The 20,440-nt window shown below is 46.1% G+C and overlaps 1 protein-coding gene across 2 annotated transcripts in view; it reads right to left on the bottom strand.

Moving 5' to 3' along the window:
• MLF1 (myeloid leukemia factor 1) overlaps positions 1 to 20,440 on the bottom strand; it is a 181,615-nt gene that overhangs the window by 53,054 nt on the left and 108,121 nt on the right. For both annotated transcript variants that reach the window (XM_082248600.1, XM_082248601.1), the window contains one exon: positions 10,923 to 11,009. In XM_082248600.1, coding sequence (XP_082104726.1) covers positions 10,923 to 11,009 — 87 coding nt within the window. The remainder of the gene's footprint in view (positions 1 to 10,922; positions 11,010 to 20,440) is intronic.

Raw genomic sequence — 20,440 nt, 5'->3', positions numbered from 1 at the left:
GGGGTCTAAAAGACCCCAAACCACTCCTTGGCACTGAAAAGCTTTTGAATGCTGTCAGTTATTTTAATCCGGCGCTGAGTACCCGGAAGTGATGTCATGACATCACTTCCGGCTTTTTTTACATGGAGACCAGTGCATGCGCACTTGCGGCAGGGATACCAGCTTTCACGGGGACACATCTTCTTGCTACACCGGTTCTCCTCTTTGGCGGCAACAGCGGCGGTAGAGGTAGTAGACCTGGATGAGCCGTGGAAGGCGGCCAGAGTGGGGAGATGTCCCCTCCCGCTCCTTGTATAGACAGCCGAGCGGCTTCTTAGCCGCATCGATTGTCATTACAAGTCAACCGACCGTCGGCTATGGACACCGGTACCTCTAGCTGCAGGCATCATCCCGGTACATGCACTTTCCCTAAATATCGGCAATATCGGTAAACTCAGGGGCCGATTCCAATATATCGGGGAAAGTGCATATCGGCCCTCGATATATCGGTGTTGAGGAAAATGGGTCGAGCTCTACTAAAAATTTATTGGCCCACAGGCTGCATTAAAAAAAAAAAAAAAAACACACCATACAATATATGCCCAACAAGGACCTAGCAATGTACTGGTACGTCGCTGGACTTTGAGTGGTCATACCAGCATGATGCCTGCAAATTTAGGCATCATCTAGATATCATTTTTTCCAGCCAGCGGTCAGCTTTAATGTAAAAGCAATCCTAGTGGATAATTAGCCGCTAGACTGCTTTTGCAAGCAGTGGGAGGGGACTCTCCCCCTCCCGCCGACTTTCACGGTTTTCTTAGGCTCTCCTTTCCCACCAGCTAACCCGAGACTGCAGCCAGTGGTTCAGTCAGCTGACCATAGAGTTGATTGGAGACCAGAATGGCTCCAATCATCTCTATGGCCCAAGATACCAGAAGCTATGAGCATTTCATGACTTCAGTTTCACCAGATATAAATAGCGCCATTGAAAAATTGGGAAAGCATCTTATGACACCAATCTTAGTATGTTCAGATGCTTTACGGGCAGAGGAGAGATCTAGAGTCTAATAGACCCCAATTTTTTTTTTTTTTTTTAAAGAAAGAGTACCTGTCACTACTTATTGCTATCATAGGGGATATTTAAATTCTTTGTGACAATAAAAAAAAATAAAAAATAAAGAGATGGTGTCAAAATAAAATAAAAAAGCAAAATAAATAATAAAGGAAAAAAAGATAAAAAAATTCAAGCACCCCTAGCCCCCCGTGTTTGCACGCAAAGGTGATGGCAAGCATCGGTCTGATGTCATATGTAAACAGCAATTGCAGCAGGCATGTGATGTATTGCCGCGAATGTCAGATCGAGGGCAGTAATTCTTGCAGTAGACCTCCTCTGAATATCTAAAGTGCTAACCTTTAAAGACTTTTAAAAATGTACATAGTTTGTTGCCGCTGCACGGGCGTGCACAATTTTAAAGCATGTCATGTTTGGTATCTATGTACTCAGCGTAAGATCATCTTTTATTTTTTACCAATCAATTGGGCAATATATAGTGTATTTGTGCATTCAATTTAAAAAAAGTGTGCATTGCATTTGGAAAATCTCTGCGCAAATAGCGTGACAAAAAAAAAAAAATTGCAACAACCACCATGTTGTTCTGTAGGGCCTCAACTTTAAAAAAATATATATAATGTTTGGGAGTGCAAAGTAATTTTCTAGTAAAAAAAAAAAAAATGTTTTCATATAAACAAAAAGGGTCAGAAAAGGCATGGTCTTCAAGTGGTTAGAAGAGTGAGTGATGTGTGGCATAAGCTTCTAATATTGGGCATAAAATGGCAGGACAGTTCAAACACCTACCAAATGACCCCTTTTTGGAAAGTAGACACCCCAGGCTATTTGGCGAAAAGCATGTGGAGTCCGTGGAATATTTTATATTTTTCCATACGTTTCGGGAAAATTACTTTTTTTATTTTTTTTTGCCCAAGGTTTTACTAAATGATATATTGCTCAAACATGCCATGGGTATATGTGAAAGGACACCTCAAAATACATTCTGCTGCTTCTCCTGAGTACAGTGATACCACATGTGTGAGACTTTTTGGCAGTCTAGCCACGTACAGGACTCAAAAACCAATCACCGCCTTCAGGCTTTCCAACGGCGTAAATTGTTGATTTCACTCCTCACTACCTATCACAGTTTCGGAGGCCATGAAATGCCAAGATAGCACAGCCCCCCCCCCCCAAATTACCCCTTTTCAGGAAAGTAAACACCCTAAGGTATTTGCCAAGAGGCATGGTGAGTATTTTGCAGCTCTCATTTGTTTTGGAAAATTAAGAAAGAAAAAGGAAAATTTTATTTTATTTTTTTTCTATATTCAAAACTTTGTGACAAAAACTGAGATCTTCAAAATACTCAACATGCCTCTCAGCAAATAGCTTAGGGTGTCTACTTTCCTAAAAGGGGGTCATTTGGAGGGGTTTTGCGCTATCTTGGCATTTCATGGCCTCTTAAACTGATAGGTAGTGAGGAGTGAAATATGAGATAGGCAGTCAGTAAAAGCTGCGTAAATTCCAGTATATACACACCATAGTTTGTAGAAGCTATAACTTTTGCACAAACCAATGAATATACGCTTATTGAGATTTTTTTTTATCAAAGACCTGTAGCTAAAAACACATTTTGGCCTAAATGAATGACAAAAATTGAGTTTATTGGATATTTTTTTTTTTTTATAAGAATAAGTAGAAAATGTTATTTTTTCCTCAAGATTTTTGTTCTTTTTTTGTTTATATCACAAAAAATTAAAACCACCAAAGGAAAGCTCTATTTGTGGGAAAATAAGGGCATAAATTGCGTTTGGGTACAGCATTGCATAACTGTGGAATAACCAGTTAAAGTCACGTAGTGCCAAATTGCAAAAAATGGCCTGCTCATTAAGAGGGTAAAACCTTCCAGTCCAGAAGTGGTTAAATGGCCAGAATAAATTATTCTGGTCAATGAAATGAATTAATGCTCAAGTGCTTGACATGGAAAAAAGCAGTACATGCGTTTACCAGCATTTTTCCTCTGCCAGGGGAAAAGCATCTAGGAAGTGTCCAGTATGCACAAACCCAAAGTAGAACATGCTTTAAACAGGACAATGAGTGGTTGTAATGGTGGTTTTAATTCAGTGATTATATAAATATGCAGTAACATACAACATACAAGGAAATGCTACAGATCTGAGTGTTTTTTCTTTAGTATCAGTTTTGGGTCTATACTTTATCTCCTAAATAGTTTGTTTCTTCAACAATTCCAGAAACATGAAAGGGCCAAATTAGCTATTGCATCATCTGGAAGCAAGCCAGTGCAAACCAATAACATGTAAGTAAGCCTACATGGTGTGTTATTATCATACTATCAACAGTGATTCCAATAAACTGCAGACAAATACAAAACTTTTATACGTTTAATAGGAACATATATGCCATGAACAAAAATACAGGGTCCCTGCATATTCATGTTTTGCTCCCTACTAGATATATATTAAATCTACCAACATCGTAAATATCCAAGACCCTTTTCACATTGGTAATACTGAAAGGTCTGTCTTAGTTTTTCTGGTGGACCCAAATTGGAAGCTCCATGTAAGTCTATGGGCGAGTATATGTGCATTAGTTTACACTCAACTACCTCTAAATCTGCCAAGTTCTGGAAACGAAATGGAAAAATGTCTGCGTCCTGTTTTTCTGGAACTAAACATGGACCGGGGGTAGTCTGATGCATAAGTCCACTTTTATCAAAGAGACCTATGGATCTAAAAAGCGGAAAAAAAAAACTGAACAGATGCTTCAATTCAGCAGGGAATCTGTTCAGATTCTCTGCTGATCAGACAATGCCAAAAAGGTCTAAAGGGGGGGGAGGAGGAGGAAGAAGGAGGGAAGGAGGAAGGAAGGAGGAAGAGGAAGGAAGGAGGAAGAGGAAGGAAGGAGGGAGGGAGGAGGGACTGCATTTTTCCACACCGCAAATGCAAGGAATGTGCTACAAACCTGCTACAAACCTGCTTCAAATGCCCCACACCCGCCCCTTTAAGCCAAGAAAGCCAAGCCTAAAGCCGTATAGAATAGGGATAGACGGATATAGTTTTTTTAGGGCCGATACCGATATTTTGGTCACAACGTATTGGTATCGCCCGATATTTTGTTCATTTAAAGCTTTGAAAAAGACAATTTTCGACACAAATCTGGTAATGAACATGTTAATTTTTGTTAAATGTCTGGCTTCTGGCACCCTGTGGTGGGTGGCTGGTTGGCTGGCACCCTGTGGTGGGTGGCTGGCTGGCTAGTACAGGGCCGGTGGGTGGGACCGGCTGGCTAGTACAGGGCCTGTGGGTGGGACCGGCTGGCTAGTACAGGGCCTGTGGGTGGGACCGGCTGGCTAGTACAGGGCCTGTGGGTGGGACCGGCTGGCTGGTACAGGGCCTGTGGGTGGCTGGCTGGTACAGGGCCTGTGGGTGGCTGGCTGGTACAGGGCCTGTGGGTGGCTGGCTGGTACAGGGCCTGTGGGTGGCTGGCTGGTACAGGGCCTGTGGGTGGCTGGCTGGTACAGGGCCTGTGGGTGGCTGGCTGGTACAGGGCCTGTGGGTGGCTGGCTCGCTGGTACAGTGCCTGTGGCTGGCTGGTACAGGGCCTGTGGGTGTGGGTGGCTGGCTGGCACCGGACTGCTGTGGGTGGGTGTATGGCTGTGATACACTCCCGCAAAACGAATCCCAACTCCAGACGAGGCTGTCCAAGGCGAGGGAGGCGGCCTAAGAAGGCAGAATGACGTCACGAAAATATCAGTAATATGGTCCAGTTCCGGGGCAGATATGGATACACTGGGAAAAGTTGATATTGGCTTTGCCGATAATCGGTTGATCCCTAGTATAGAATAGTTCACTGCTAACAGCACAAAACGCATTCAAGCGTGCATCAAGTGCGCTTCAAATGCATGTAAACATGCAGTCAAAAACACACAGTTATGTGCAGTTTCTGGCGTGAATGGGCCCGAATAGTTTAGGTAAAAGTAAAACCTTAAAAGACACAAATACATGAATAAAAACATTGCTTACATCATAGCAGGGGTGTTTTGATAGTACAGGATGTGACCAAACATCCAGCCATCTAGCAATATGATAACTGCTGCAGTCACAGGGAAAAATGCTGCTTAATATACACTTGTTCTACGGTTACTAGTGTGTCTATGTTTTTGAAAGAGCAAATGCGAGCATGAGAGCAGATAGCACGATTATAGTATAATGATCCCAGAGCTAAAGTGTCTGATGTGCGAGTGAAGATTAGGATTTTTTTTTTTTTTAACACTGGAGATGCAGCCTTAGGAGGGAGATAATATTACTACATTAAAAGTATGCGTCACTCATATAGACTTGGCTGATACACTGTACACATAAGCACCTCACCCAGTCTTGCACTATGACCAAACATGGCAGAAAGCTACAATGACCTGTATGTGAAGGGAAGTGTTATTAATAGTGATACATACTCAAGTGTAAAAATGATGCATTAAATCAAATGGAACTATAGACCAGGCATTTTCTTGGAAAGGCTAAACAGATCTTTGGCATACACAGAGGATTCCAGGGACTTGAAAAAAATCTGTTCATCACTGGCAGGGGCAGTGAATGAAGCTGCTGTCAGGTCAGAGGGAACATGTTTTGGCAGCCATTGTGTAGGAGGAGGAAATGTAATACAACTATTACAGGTACACTTGCTTGCCATCTTACTACAATTAGCACTATGTAATACCTTTAAAACCTAGAGAAAAGAGAAAAAAATAATTTTTGTAAGAACTTACCGTAAAATAATTTTCTATGGGTCCTCTGACAGACGCAGCCTCTTCCAAGTTTCATCAATATTGGGTAATGGCGCCATCTGCAGGAGCAAGCTAGGTAGTGAAACTTCATTAAAAAGCTTTAACTAGACACACCTTTAGGGTCTGTCCCTCTAGACATTACCCTCCGACACTTAGAGCTTACTAATCAGTTTCGTAGCAAGCAGTACAGGAAGACAAACAACCCCAAAATAGAGGGGTGGGGCTGCGTCTGTCAGAGGAATCAGAGAAAATAATTTTACGGTAAGTTCTATTTTCTTTTACGTCTTCTGACAGACGCAGCCTCTTCAAAGTTCATCACTATTGAGATGTCCCAAAGCATTGCAGGTGTGAGGGGTGGGAAAAGACACAACCAACAGAACGGTAACATGCCAACAAGGCCAAAACAAAACTTAACCAAAAGGGCAACAAAAGCTCAACCAACAGGAGCTAACCCCAGAACAACAAATTCACCCCAAGAAGAGAAAACATCTCTTCAACAAACCGCAGCGCTCAAAACTCTACGGCCAAAGGAAGCATCCGAGGATGCAATCACGTCAATCTTGTAAAATTTTGCAAAAGTGTGCACAAACCACCAGGTCACCACTTTGCACACCTGAGCCACAGAAGCCTGATGGCTAAAAGCCCAAGAGGCTCTCACGGCTCTAGTAGAATGTCCCCTCACAGGGAAAAGGAGGCACCTGACCCTTGAGTGAATAGGCCTGTACAATAGTCTGTCTGATCCATTTTGCAATGGTTGCAGCGGACGCAGCCAAACCCTTACGAGGTCCCTCAGAAAGGACAAACAGGGAATCCGACATCCTAAAGGATTCAGTGGCTGACTGGTAAGCCCTGATCGCCTGAACCACATCCGCATCTTCATTGAGGTGGAAGGCACACACTATCTTAGGGAGAAAAGACTGGTTGGGTCGTAGAACAACCTCATCCCTATGAATGACCAGATAAGGCAAAACGGGAGGACAGAGCCGCCAATTTAGACACTGTGAACAGAGGTGATAGCCACCAGAAAAGCAACTTTCTGGGACAACACAGGCAGAGGTATTTCTCTGATAATCTCAAAGGGAGGTCGTTGCAAAACGGACAAAACCATATTCAATTCCAAAGGGGCCTTCCGTGGGGGAGCCAGATGATGCACCCCTTAATTAAAGGTGCGAATCAAGGAATTAGTCGCCAAGGGAAGCTGGAAGAAAATGGCCAAGGCCGACACCTGACCCTTAATCGTTCCCAACGCCAAACGCTGTTCCACGCCTTTCTGTAAGAAGGCTAGGACCCTCGCTAAAAGGAGTGAGGATGCAACCCTTGCGACTCACATCAGGCAATGTAGGCCTTCCAGGTATGATGAGAAATCTGGGAGGTAGGCTTCCGAGCTCTCAGCAAGGTAGGAATACCAGCATCAGAGAGACTTCTCTCTCTCTCTCTCTCAACACCTGGCCTTCAACCATCCTGCCGTTAAAGCCAGAGACCGCAAAGCAGGATGGAAGATCGGCCCCTGAGACAGCAGAACTTCTCTCAGAGGTAGCCGCCATGGAGGCTCGACGACCATCTCGACGAGATCTGCGTACCAAGACCGACGAGGCCAGTCTGGGGCCACCAGAATCACCTGTACCTGTTCCAAAACTAACCTGTGGCGGAACCTGGACAACAGTTGAATCGGGGTAAAGGCATAAATCAGCCGATACTGGTGCCAAAGCACCACCACCAAGTCTGTGGTGTCTGCCAGAGGATCTCGAGCTCTGGCCACTAACCTTTCCACCTTCTTGTTAAGACGAGACGCGAACAGATCCACATCCAGAGTCCCCCACCGGGCGCACAGGAGCCAATTGGCAAGAATCTCTGCTTGCAGAGTCCTTGTGTGAAACTGAGCAAACGGGATCGTCTCGAAAAGCTGATCTCATCAGCCCCAGGGACCTCATGCAGGTCCGCAGGGAGGAGAGATCGTTGTCTCTGAGGGAACCTGATCTCGTCCTGCCAAGTCTGGAGTTTTCCCTCCGGGAGAAAAACCCTTGCTTGAGCGGAGTCCGGGACCGTTCCCAGATACTGCAGACGTACTGACGGAGTTAGTGTAGACTTCTGGAAATTGACGGTCCACCCGAACTTCTGGGGCGTCTGAACCGTGATGGGGGCAGGAGGGCACTCTTACCCCCTGTGAGACCCTTGAAAATCTCATCCAAGGAGTCCCCAAAAAGGTGTTCCCCCAAATAGGGGATATCAGACTGTCTTTTTTGAGGCATAACCTGCCGACCAGCCCTTCAGCCACACCATGCGGCTGAGTGCAATCCCCACAGCAGACAATCTTGCGACCAGGGGAGCCTCGTCCAGGGCCACGTCACACAGATGCACCATGGCCTGGGCCATTTGGTCCGTGAGCTCAATGAGATTCGGAGGAACTGACTCAGCCACCAGGTTGCGCCTAAGCACCTTAATCCATTCCGTTAAGTAACCGTCTGAGAGACCAGCACGGAAGCGAACACCGACTTGAGAAGTGAGCCCGCCACCAAGTACATGTGGCGGGAAAGTGACTCCACGCGCCTATCCACCGGGTCTTTAAACACCGGGGAGTGCTCCACGGGCTCCACCATGGATTTATTCAACCTGGAAACAGTGTGATCCACCTTTGGTGACACCGTCCAGCGAGTAGAAACAGGATCCGCAAAGGGGTAACGGCATTGAAAATGCTTAGGCAATGCCAGCACGTGCTTAACGCAACGCCATTGTTCTTCCACGATATCGTGAAACTGCTTGGGGCAGGGGAAAACCTGAACCGACTTCTGGGCTTTGCGGGACCCGAAGGAAACCCGCTTACCTGACAGGGTGGGCTCATTATCAATTTTCAAGTCTCCCTAACGGAGCGAACAAGTGCTTCAACCAAAGCGCGTACCCAGTCTGAGTGTGCGGACAGGGACCCCTCGGGGGGGGGGCAATGTCCGTGGCAACCATGTCAGGCTCTGAATCAGAAGACTGAGAGGGCATCGGCCGTTTTTGAACATTGCCATGTGACATCATGAGATCAACTTTGGACCCCAAAGTTTCAATGGCTGCAGATAAAGAAGCTAGGGAAGGTGAACTGGATGTCCTGGATGCACAAACAAGCTCTGGGGTGAAATTGTCACCCTGGGACTCCATTCGGCAGAATTACAAAAAAAACAAAGGAAAACTGGCCCTTTAAATCAGTGATTGCGGTCCGCACCGCGATCCCGCACTGCCGCCGGAGACCCCCTTTATATTGTCAGAACAACTGAGCATGCAAAGTGTCTTAAGGAACAATGCCCAAAGCAGCAAAAACCCCTTATAGTGTTAGAAAGATAAAAACAGACTGCTCTCCTCACTTCTCCTGCAGCAACTAAAAAGATGGACGGAGGAAGTGACCTAATCCACTAGAGGCTGAACAGAGCCCTGAGCCACACAAAACATGGATGCCAATAGAAGTATATGGGGAAAAAAAAATCACAGGGAAAATGGCCACTGCCCTCACAATGCGGCTGCCCACATCCAAGATGGCGCCGAAAACGCGTCAAAGGCACATGTAGGCAAGAAAATGGCTGCTGCTCTAACTCTGATGCAGCCAGGCATGCCCTCACCCAAAATGAAGGCCAAAAAACACCCCCTAAGTCAGGAGCCCAGGAACCCTGGCCACCGCGGGAATCCACTAAAGGAAGCCCCCCAGGAAAGGTAAAAACCCTACACCCCCTACGCAGCGGGCGCCATTAGAGCACCTCCAGAAGGAGCAGGGAGGCAGGATCTGTCCAGACTGGCCAGGGGGGACACCACAGAGATCGCAGCTCTGACATCTCCAGGAGTGGGCCCACATCACCCCCCCCCCAGGGGACTGTCCCAGGAACAAGGGGGGTAGCATCACTCACCATACCATGGACCGCTCTGACACGGCTCACCTCCCACCCTGAGTGGGGGTGCTGTCAGCCAAGAGGGGACGCTGCAACACAGGGCATGCCAGGGTTGATGTGTCCCGGCGAAGAAAATTCCTCCACAGGCTCGTCCCCATCCGTCGGGGCACCTTTGTGGCGAGGCCTTAGCGGATCACAACCTGCGCACGCTCGTAGGCCAGGTTGGGGTACCATAAGGATTTATATTATCCAGTGCGAAGCCCAGCCCGGCTGTCGCTTGTAGTTCTCCGGGAGGATCCCCCTGACTAGCTAGCAATAGTGAGTGAGGAAAATAAAATAAACATTTTTCAAAGAAAAATTAAAAGACAGACCGGAGTCCCAGCAGGGTGTCCTAGGTCCTACTCCTGAGCTAGGCAGCAAGAAACTGATTAGTAAGCTCTAAGTGTCTGAGGGTAATGTCTAGAGGGACAGCCCCTAAAGGTGTGTCTAGGTAAAGCTTTTTAATGAAGTTTCACTACCTAGCCTGCTCCTGCAGATGGTACCATTACCCAATAGTGATGAAACTTGGAAGAGGCTGTGTCTGTCAGAGGACGTAAGAGAAATAGTTTTTTTGCAGGTTTGGATAGAATGGGGAGGAGGTAAAGTTCCAGGTTCTGTGACACCATTGAAGACATTTTCCCTCACTTCCTGTTTCTGTGACACAGGCAAGAAATGGGGATCAGTTGTGATTAAGACAGGAAGATCAAACTGTACTATAAACATTGCAAGATGTTTTAAGCCTCCCCAACTTTCTAAACATTTTGTCTGTGTCCTGTAGGTTTTAACTCATTCCAGCTCTGCCCAAAAAAAAACAAAAACTTTGTAACTTCCACATTTGTTTTAATAGGAGTGTTACATGCAGCTAGATAGATTATGGGATATACAGTATGCCTTTTACACAGTAACATAAGTTGTATGAGGTCCTTTTATTGGACTGATCTGGGACAGTCATCTCCTTGCTGCTTTTCCAAATGTGTAATGACACAGAGCAGCCCTGCCCTACAAACACTGTCTAGACACACTGTATGAGTCAACCATATCTGTGGCAAAATCAAATCTCTGAATAGTGGTAATCAAAGTTGTTGAAGTACCTGTTAAATCCACAATGAATACTAACTGAAGAATAAATTGATGACTCCAGAATGCATTCTTAATGCAGCCAGCTATTTTAATGAAAAGAAGAAAAACAACTTACAAATTGTTTGTGCATGTCAGTCATTCGGTTTCTAAAGTTGGCCATCATGTTATCAAATGAATGGAAAGGGTCCTTAATATCAGGGACCTAAAATAGCAAATAAGGCAAAATAAATAACGATTAATGAAAACCAAAATCGGCACATTAATCTAGTTTACCTTTTGAACACTGGCACTGATACTACAGATTATTCATTGCAAGTGTTTTCTGAAATGCACAAGTTTGGCAAACAAACATTAACAGGCCTCATAACCAAATGGAGTTAAAAGCAATAACTACTTCTGGTTTCTCTTTATTCCAAACTATAAACGGGCCCTATGGATCACACCATTTTATTTATCTGCAATGGCAATTACTACTAGAATTTGATTAGTTAATCTGTTCGCTGCAATTGTACTTTACCAAAAATCATAACTGTATGCAATTTTTATTACTTCAAAAGAGAACCCCCCCTTTTGAACACTATATTACCAAAAGTATTGGACGCCTGCCTTTATGCACACATGAACTTTAATGGCATTCCAGTCTTAGTCCGTAGGGATTAATACGGAGTTGGCCCACCCATTGCAGCTAGAACAGCTCCAACTCTTCTGGGAAGGCTGTCCACAAGGTTTAGGAGTGTGTCTATGGGAAAGTTTGACTATTCTTCCAGAAGCACATTTGTGAGGTCAGGCACTGATATTGGAGAGAACGCCTGGCTTGCAGTCTACGCTCTACTTCATCCCAAAGGTATTCTATTAGGTTGAGGTCAGGACTCTGTGCAGGCCAGCAAAGTTCCTCCACCCCAAACTCGCTCATCCATGTCTTTATGGACCTTGCTTAATGCACTGGTCCAAATCATTTGGTGGAGGGGGGATTATGGTGTGGGATTGTTTTCCAGGAGTTGGGCTTAGCCTGTTAGTCCCGGTGAAGGGAACTCTTAAGGCGTCAGCATACCAAGACATTTTGGACAATTTTCTGCTCCCAACTTTCTGGGAACAGTTTGGGGCTGGTCCTTCCTGTTCCAACATGACTGCTCACCAGTGCACAAAGCAAAGTCCAATAGGACATTAATGAGGGAGTTTGGGGTGGAGGAACTTGACTGGACTGCACAGAGTCCTCACCTCAACCCGATAGAACCCCTTTGGGATGAATTAGAGCGGAGACTGCGAGCCAGGCCTTTTCATCCACATCAACCTCACAAACACGCTTCTGGAAGAATGATCAAACATTTCCATAGACACACTCCTAAACCTTGTGGACAGCCTCCCCAGAAAAGTTGAAGCTGTTAATGCTGCAAAGGGTGGGACAACTCAATATTGAACCCTACATACTAAGACTGGGATGCCATTAAAGTTAATGTGCGTCTAAAGGCAGGTGTCCCAATACTTTTGGTAATATAGTGTAGTGTAGTCTCATATTCTAACTGGATACTAATATTTATAGTTAAAAGTTAATCCAGGGAATATCTGATTACCTCTTGGGGGATCAGGAAGAACATTTTCCCCCCTGCTGGAGGAAACTGTATCATGCTTTTTGCCTTCCTTTGGATCAACTGTGGGTATAGGATTGTGTATATAGGATTGTAAAAAGAAAAAAAAAAAAATGTATGTTATTCCCCCCCCCCCCCCCCCCTTTTTATCGGTTAAACTAGGTGGATTTGTGTCTTTTTTCAACCAGACTATGTACACTCACCGGCCACTTTTTTTTTTTCTTTTTAAGTATACCTTGCTAGTAGTGGATTGGACCCCCCCCAGGCTCCGTTCACATATTGGCATACCAGATCGTGGGCAGAGTCGCCGCCATTCCCATCACTTCCAATACTTTTGGGCAACAGGCATCTGGCAATTCTGTTTGCGTAATTTTACTGCCATTCCTCAGGCGACAATCGTGGCAAAATACCGCTGCGTTTGGGGTGCCATTGGACAGGAATCACGCGGGCGTCCTGCGTTTTGCATTCCGAATCACGGCAATTCTGCCCGCGGTTCAGGAGGCCAATATGTGAACAGAGTATTAGCTTTCAGAACTGCATTAATTCTTCGTGGTATAGATTCAACAAGGTGTTGGAAACATTTCTCAGAGATTTTGATCCATTTTGACATGATAGCATCACACAGTTGCCGCTGATTTGTCAGCTGCACATCCATGATGTGAATCTCCTATTCCACCATATCCCAAGGGTGCTCTATTGGATTGAGATCTGGTGACTGTGGAGGCCATTGGAGTACAGTGACCTCATTGTCATGTTCAAGAAACCTGTAGTGAGATGCAGTGGCGTTGCGTGGGTTGTCAGCGCCTGGGGCAAGGTTAGTAATTTGCGCCCCCTACACAAATCTACTAGACCACTACACTGACACCTAGACTGACCTAGCTGACCACTACACAGACCTACCTTATTCCTACACTGACCTACCTGATTACTATACTGACACCTACACAGACCTACCTGACCACTACACAAACCTACCTGACCACTACACAGACCTACCTTATTCCTGCACTAACCAACCTGATCACTACACTGACCTACCTAATTTCTATACTGACACCTACACTGAGCCACCTTATTCCTGCACTAACCAACCTGATCACTACACTGACCTACCCAATTGCTATACTGACACCTACACTGACCTACCTGACAATTACACTGACCACTAAACAGACCTACCTGTTTCCTGCACTAACCTACCTGATCACTATACTGATACCTACAGAGACCTATCTGACCACTACAGAGACCTACCCGAGCAATACACTGATCTACCTCACCACTACACAGACCTACCTGACCACTACACAGACCTACCTAATTACTATACTGACAATTACACAAACCTACCTGACCATTACACAGACCTACCTGTTTCCTGCACTAATCTACCTGGTCACTATACCGACACCTACAGAGACCTACCTGACCACTACACAAACCTACCTGACCACTACACAGACACCTACACTGACCTACCTTATTCCTGCACTAACCAACCTGATCACTACACTGACCTACCTAATTTCTATACTGACACCTACACTGACCCACCTTATTCCTGCACTAACCAACCTGATTACTACACTGACCTACCCAATTGCTATACTGACACCTACACAGACCTACCTGACCACTACACAGACCTACCTGACCAATACGTGACCACTACACTGACCTACCTGTTTCCTGCACTAACCTACCTGGTCACTATACTGACACCTACAGAGACCTAGCTGACCACTACAGAGACCTACCTGATTCCTACATTAACCTACCTGATTACTATACTGACACCTACACTGACCTACCTGACCACTACACAGATCTACCTGACCACTACACTAACCTACCTGATTCCTGCACTAACCGATCTGATCACTACACTAACCTACCTTATTACTACACTGACCCCTACACTCACATTCCTGATTCCTACACTGACTTACCTGACACATTCACTGACCCCCCCTACACTGACCCCTTCAATGACACCTACACTGACCCCCTACAGTGACACCTACACTGGCCCCCCTTCACTGACCCTTTATCCCTGCCCATCCTTTACTGACCCCCCTAGACTGAACCCCATTCACTGACACCTACACTGACCCCTACAATGACACATACACTGGCCCCCCTACAGTGACCCTTCTTCCCTGCCCCTCCTTCACTGACCCCCCTTCACTGACACCTACACTGACCCCCCTACACTGACTCTTACACTGACCCCTCTACACTACCCCCCTACACTGACCCCTCTACACTACCCCCCTACACTGACCCACCTACACTGACACCCCCTACACATTGGCTCCTACAATGACCCCCCTACACTGACCCCCTACATTAACCCCTTCATTGACACTGACACCCCCCCCCCACATTGACACCTACACTGACCCCCCTACACTGACACCTACACTGACCTCCCTTCACTGAACCCTTACACTGACCCCCCTACATTGACACCTACACTGACCTCCTCCACTGACCCCCTTCACATTGACACCTACACTGACCCCCTCCATTGACCCTTTCACATTGACACCTACACTGACCCCCCTCCCACATTGACACCTACACTGACCCCCCACCCACATTGACACCTACACTGACCCCCCCTACACTGACCCCTCTTCATTGAAACCTACACTGACCCCCCCTACACTGACACCTACACTGACCCCTTCATTGACACCTACACTGACCCCTTCACTGACACCTACACTGACCCCTCCTACATTGACCCCCCTTCATTGACACCTAAACTTACCCCTTCACTGACCCCCCCCACACTGACACTTACCCCCTCCTACACTGACCCCACTTCATTGACCCCTCCTACACTGACCCCTCCTACACTGACCCCTCTACACTGACACCTAAACTGACCCCCCACACTGACACCTTCACTGACACCTACACTGACCCCTCTTACACTGACCCCTCCTACACTGACACCTACACTGACACCCCCACAATGACACCTACACTGACCCCCCACACTGACACATACACTGACCCCCCCACACTGAAATGTACACTGACCCCCACACACTGACACCTACACTGACCCCCCCTACATTGACACCTACACTGACCCCTTCACTGACACCTACACTGACCCCTCCTACATTGACCCCTACACTTACCCCTTCACTGACCCCCCCACACTGACACTGACCCCCCTACACTTACCCCCTCCTACACTGACCCCACTTCATTGACCCCTCCTACACTGACCCCCCTACACTGACACCTAAACTGACCCCCCACACTGTCCCCCCCCACACTGACACCTTCACTGACCCCTCTTACACTGACCCCTCCTACACTGACACCTACACTGACCCCCCCACAATGACACCTACACTGAACCCCCCACACTGACACCTACACTGACCCCCACCATACTGACACCTACACTGTTGAGGAGTTCACTTACCTGTTCGTGAGGCACCTTAAATTTAAAAATGGAGCCGCCCGGCGCCAACACATCATTGCGCATGAGCCGCCACCGCTCGGGAAAGCTTGTATACATTCGGCTGTTCCCGGCGGCGGCGCATGTGCGGTGACATGTTGGCGCACACCAGGCGGTGCCATTGTTACACCTAAGGGGCCGCAGGAGCACTTCGGGTGACAGTTACACTGGCGCGCCCCCCCAGATTTTGCGCCCGGTGCGGCTGGCCCTCCCAGCACCCCCCACGCTACGCCACTGGTGAGATGTGAGCTTTGTGACATGGGCCATTATCCTGCTGGAAGAAGATGGGTACACTGTAGACATAAAGGGATGTACATGGTCAGCAAAAATACTCAGGTAGGCTGTGGCGGTTAAACAATGCTCAATTGGTACTAAGGGGCCCAAAGTGGGGCAAGTAGATACCCCCCACACCATTACACCATCACACCATCACCACCCTGAACCGTTGATACAAGGCAGGATGGATACATCTGAATATCACAGCTGAAATCGAGACATCAGACCAGGCAACATTTTTCCAATCTTTATTGTCCAATTTTTGTGAGCCTGTGCAAATTGTAGCCTCAGTTTCCTGTTCTTAGCTGACAGGAGGGGCACCCAGTGTGGTCTTCTGCTGCTGTAGCCCATCTGCTTCAAGGTTTTATGTGTTGTGTGTTCAGAGAGGGTATTCTGCCTTACTTGGTTGTAAAAAGTGGTTATTTGAGTTACTGTAGCCTTTCTAGCATCTCGAACCAGTCTGCCCATTTTCCTCCACACAACTGCCACTCACTGGATATTTTCTCCTCTTTTTCGGACTGAAAACCCCAGTAGATCAGCAGTTTTTGAAACACTCAGACCAGCCCGTCTGGCACCAACAACCCTGCCACATTCAAAGTCACTTAAATTCCCCTTCTTCCCCATCCTGATGCTCAGTTTGAACTTCAGCAAGTCGTCTTCAACACATCTAGATGCCTAAATGCATTGAGTTTCCATGTGATTGGCCGATTAGCAATTTGTTTTACTAAGCAATTAAACAGGTGCACCTAAAAGTGGCCAGTGAGTGCAAATCATCTCAGGACTGGCTGTCTCTTCCTGGTTCTTTTAGCAGGCTCCTAATGACATGCCCTTAATGATGCCCTGTAGAGTCCCCAAGTATAAAATAAATAAATACAAAAGAAATACATGTAAAATCATGTGAGGCAAGGGGCAGGGGGTAAAGAGTAAAATGATGAAAAGAGGATGGGGGTTGAGATGTAAAAGGTCTGAATAAAAGTGTATCCAATCTCTAGAAGAAAATTGTAATGGTAGCTGCATTTGTTTTCATTTTTTGCACCTGGGGATCCTGCCAGTAACACATTGAGAGAGTGTGGTCACCCTAGAACAATGTACTGCATCTATTGAAGAAAGCAAGTGCATTAAGACTACGCGACAACTCCCCTTTCTGTAACAGAGGGGAGGTGTTCTATAGTCCACAGACAACTGGGAATAATGCTGATAACCTTGCAGCACAGGAAGTTATCAGTTCAGTGATTATCTGTCATTTTTAGAAACATTTTTGACAGACTTGAAGCAGAACTTTACCTATAACTGTCTGATAACAATTAATGTTCTTTAATAAAAAAAAACATGCATTCTACATTAATTATGCCATGAAAATTAGCATGCGCTATAAATTGCCTCCAGCATCGCTCCGGTTTCTTCATGCTGGAGGCCGTAATTTTGTTGAAGGCCAGTTCAGTCAACCCTACCCCTCTCCTTGGTCTCAAACACTATGTCACTTTCTTCAATTTAAAAAAAAAAAAAAAAAAAAAAAAATGTACATCTCCCGCCTTGATTGTATGGCTTGGCTCAAATAGAGAGGAAGGCTGACAGAAGCTTTAGGCCTTATGGACATGGAGCATACAAAATGCTGCTTATACAAGCATTTGGCGTCTTTTCTTTCAGGTGACTATATCACCCTATGTGTCAATGCACATCTGGGTGTTTACAGACTTACAGGCATGTCTGTAGACGTGCATTTACAGGCTGAAAGCAAAAAAAAAAAAAAAAACACACATTACAAGTGCGTTTTTCAGATACGCTATTGGGCAGAAAAAAACGCTTGATGTTCCTAAAAGCGGCCTTTTGGTGCGCCAAATGTTTTTTTTTAATTCTATATATATTTTTTTGCATTTTAAATAGCATGGTACAAAAGGAAAAAAGCTCAGGGTAAGCACAGGGAACACAAAGAATACTGTATACTATCTTAACAGTAAAATAGGAATTGTAGGAATCCGAGTCATAGAAAGCATACGTGTCAAGTGATTTACATAGTTACATAGTAGTTGAGGTTGAATAAAGACAATAGTCCATCCAGTTCAACCTGTGTAGATGTGTGGATATATTCATTTCCCATACCCCTGAATGTTTTGATCTTTGAGATGTACGTCCAAGTGTCTTTTAAAAGTAGCCATACTCCCCGCAGTTACTACCATTTGTGGTAGAGAGTTCCACAATCTTATAGCCCTTACTGTAAAAAAACCCTGCGTAGCCTTAGGTTAAATCGCTTCTCCTCTAATCGCATTGTATGTCCTCGTGTCCTCTTACATTCCTTGCGAATGAATAGTTTTTTTTCTATGCTGAGATCACCGTTGAGGTATTTGTAAATCTCTATTATGTCCCCTCTCAGGTGTCTCTTCTCCAGGGAGAATAAATCAAGCGCTTGTAAGCGCTCTTCGTAATTTAGGTCTTCCAATCCCCTAATTAGTTTAGTTGCCCTTCTCTGGACTCTCTCCAGCTCCAACACATCCCTTCTGAGGACCGGCGACCAGAACTGGACAGAGTACTCCAGATGTGGTCCGACCAGAGTTTTATACAGTGGTAGGATTATAGTTTTATCTCTGGAATATATCCACTTCCTTATGCATGCTAATATTCTGCCGCCTTTGGCAGCTGCAGCTTGACATTGCATGCTATTGCTTAGTCTTTCTTCTACTAAGACTCCCAGATCTTTCTCCATTTTTGATTCACCCAGAGGTTCCCCCCCTAAAGCGTATTTTGGGTTTGCGTTTTTAGTTCCCCCAAGTGCAATACCTTACACTTCTCCACATTAAACCTCATTTGCCATGTAGTTGCCCACTCTGTTATTTTGTTTAGGTCATTCTGTAAGATTTATACATCATGATGTGAAGTTATTTCCCTGCTTAATTTTGTGTCATCTGCATAAACTGAGATTGAGCTAATGATCCCATCCTCAATGCCATTTATGAATAAATTGAACAAAATTGGTCCCAGGACTGAACCTTGGGGGGGCCCCAGTTACCACCCCAGACCACGCGTAAGCGTTTTTTTGGAGGTCCACTTCCTTCCGCGGCCTGCGGCAGCAGAGGATGCCTAGTGGAGACCCTTGGTGGTCCTGCATTGCTTATGTTTGCCCGTGTTTCACATTTGCTTTGTGAGTATAATGTGTATTATTTTTACAATAAATTGTTTTAAAGATAATGCGCCCTCTGTCCATTCCTTTTCTAGAATCTGTTTGGGTTACCACGACCTGTTGAGAGTGGCAGCACAGCCGGGACAACTTCAACTAGACCTGAATCGCATTTTTAGGATACCAGCTTCAAGGCCACCCCTCAAGCGCAGGAGTCATTTGATTTTTGTACCACCCCAGACCAATCTGAGTACGTGTTATTTATTACCACCCGACTACTTAGCAGTCGGGCACTTCGGACATGGTCTGAGGGCCCGGCCAAGAAGGGGGCCCACCACCCAGTACAGAATTAATTCACCTGATGTGGTCTCAGAGACAACATCGGGCTATCGGGGACCAGAGGCTGGCACTATGCAAGTGGGAGGGGCAAGCGCCGCCGGATTAAAAACAGAGCAGAGATCTCCCGCTTACCTGGCGGGAGATCCCCGCTCTGTGTAATCCAGCGGCTCTCCTCGCTCTTCATTGCAGACCGCATTGGATGGGCACACACTGGTGAGGTTGCATTGGATGGGCACTGATCAGGCTGCATTGGATGGGAACGCACTGGTGAGGTTGCATTGGATGGGCTCACACTGGTGAGGTTGCATTGTATGGGCACTGTTTAGGCTGCATTGGATGGGCACACTCTAGTGACGCTGAATTAATGGGCAGTGATCATTGCAGACTGCATTGGATGGGCACGCACTGGTGAGGTTGCATTGGATGGGCACACACTGGTGAGGTTGCATTGGATGGGCACTGTTTAGGCTGCATTGGATGGGCACACTCTAGTGACGCTGCATTAATGGGCAGTGATCAGGCTGCACTGGTGAGGCTGCATTGATAGGCACTGATGAGGTTGGGCTGATGGGCACTGGTGAGGCTGCACTGGTGGGTACTGGTGAGGTTGAGCTGATGGGCACTGGTGAGCCTGCACTAATGGGCACTGGTGAGGCTGAGCTGATGGGTACTGGTGTGAATGCATTGATGCATTATTTTTGTTAAACCTCCTTTGTTGCTATTAACATTAAATTATGTTACTATGTTGTATCATATTTGTCTTGCTTCATAACATCAAGATCTGTTATAAAACCAGGTGGGCATGGATGGTGAGCTGATTCGGTGCTTTAATGGGC

This window comes from Pelophylax lessonae, assembly GCF_965119305.1.
Source record: "Pelophylax lessonae genome assembly, chromosome: 3".
Taxonomy (NCBI): domain Eukaryota; kingdom Metazoa; phylum Chordata; class Amphibia; order Anura; family Ranidae; genus Pelophylax; species Pelophylax lessonae.
Note: the sequence above shows the minus strand (reverse complement) of the source record. Positions and strands in the feature narration are given on the sequence as shown.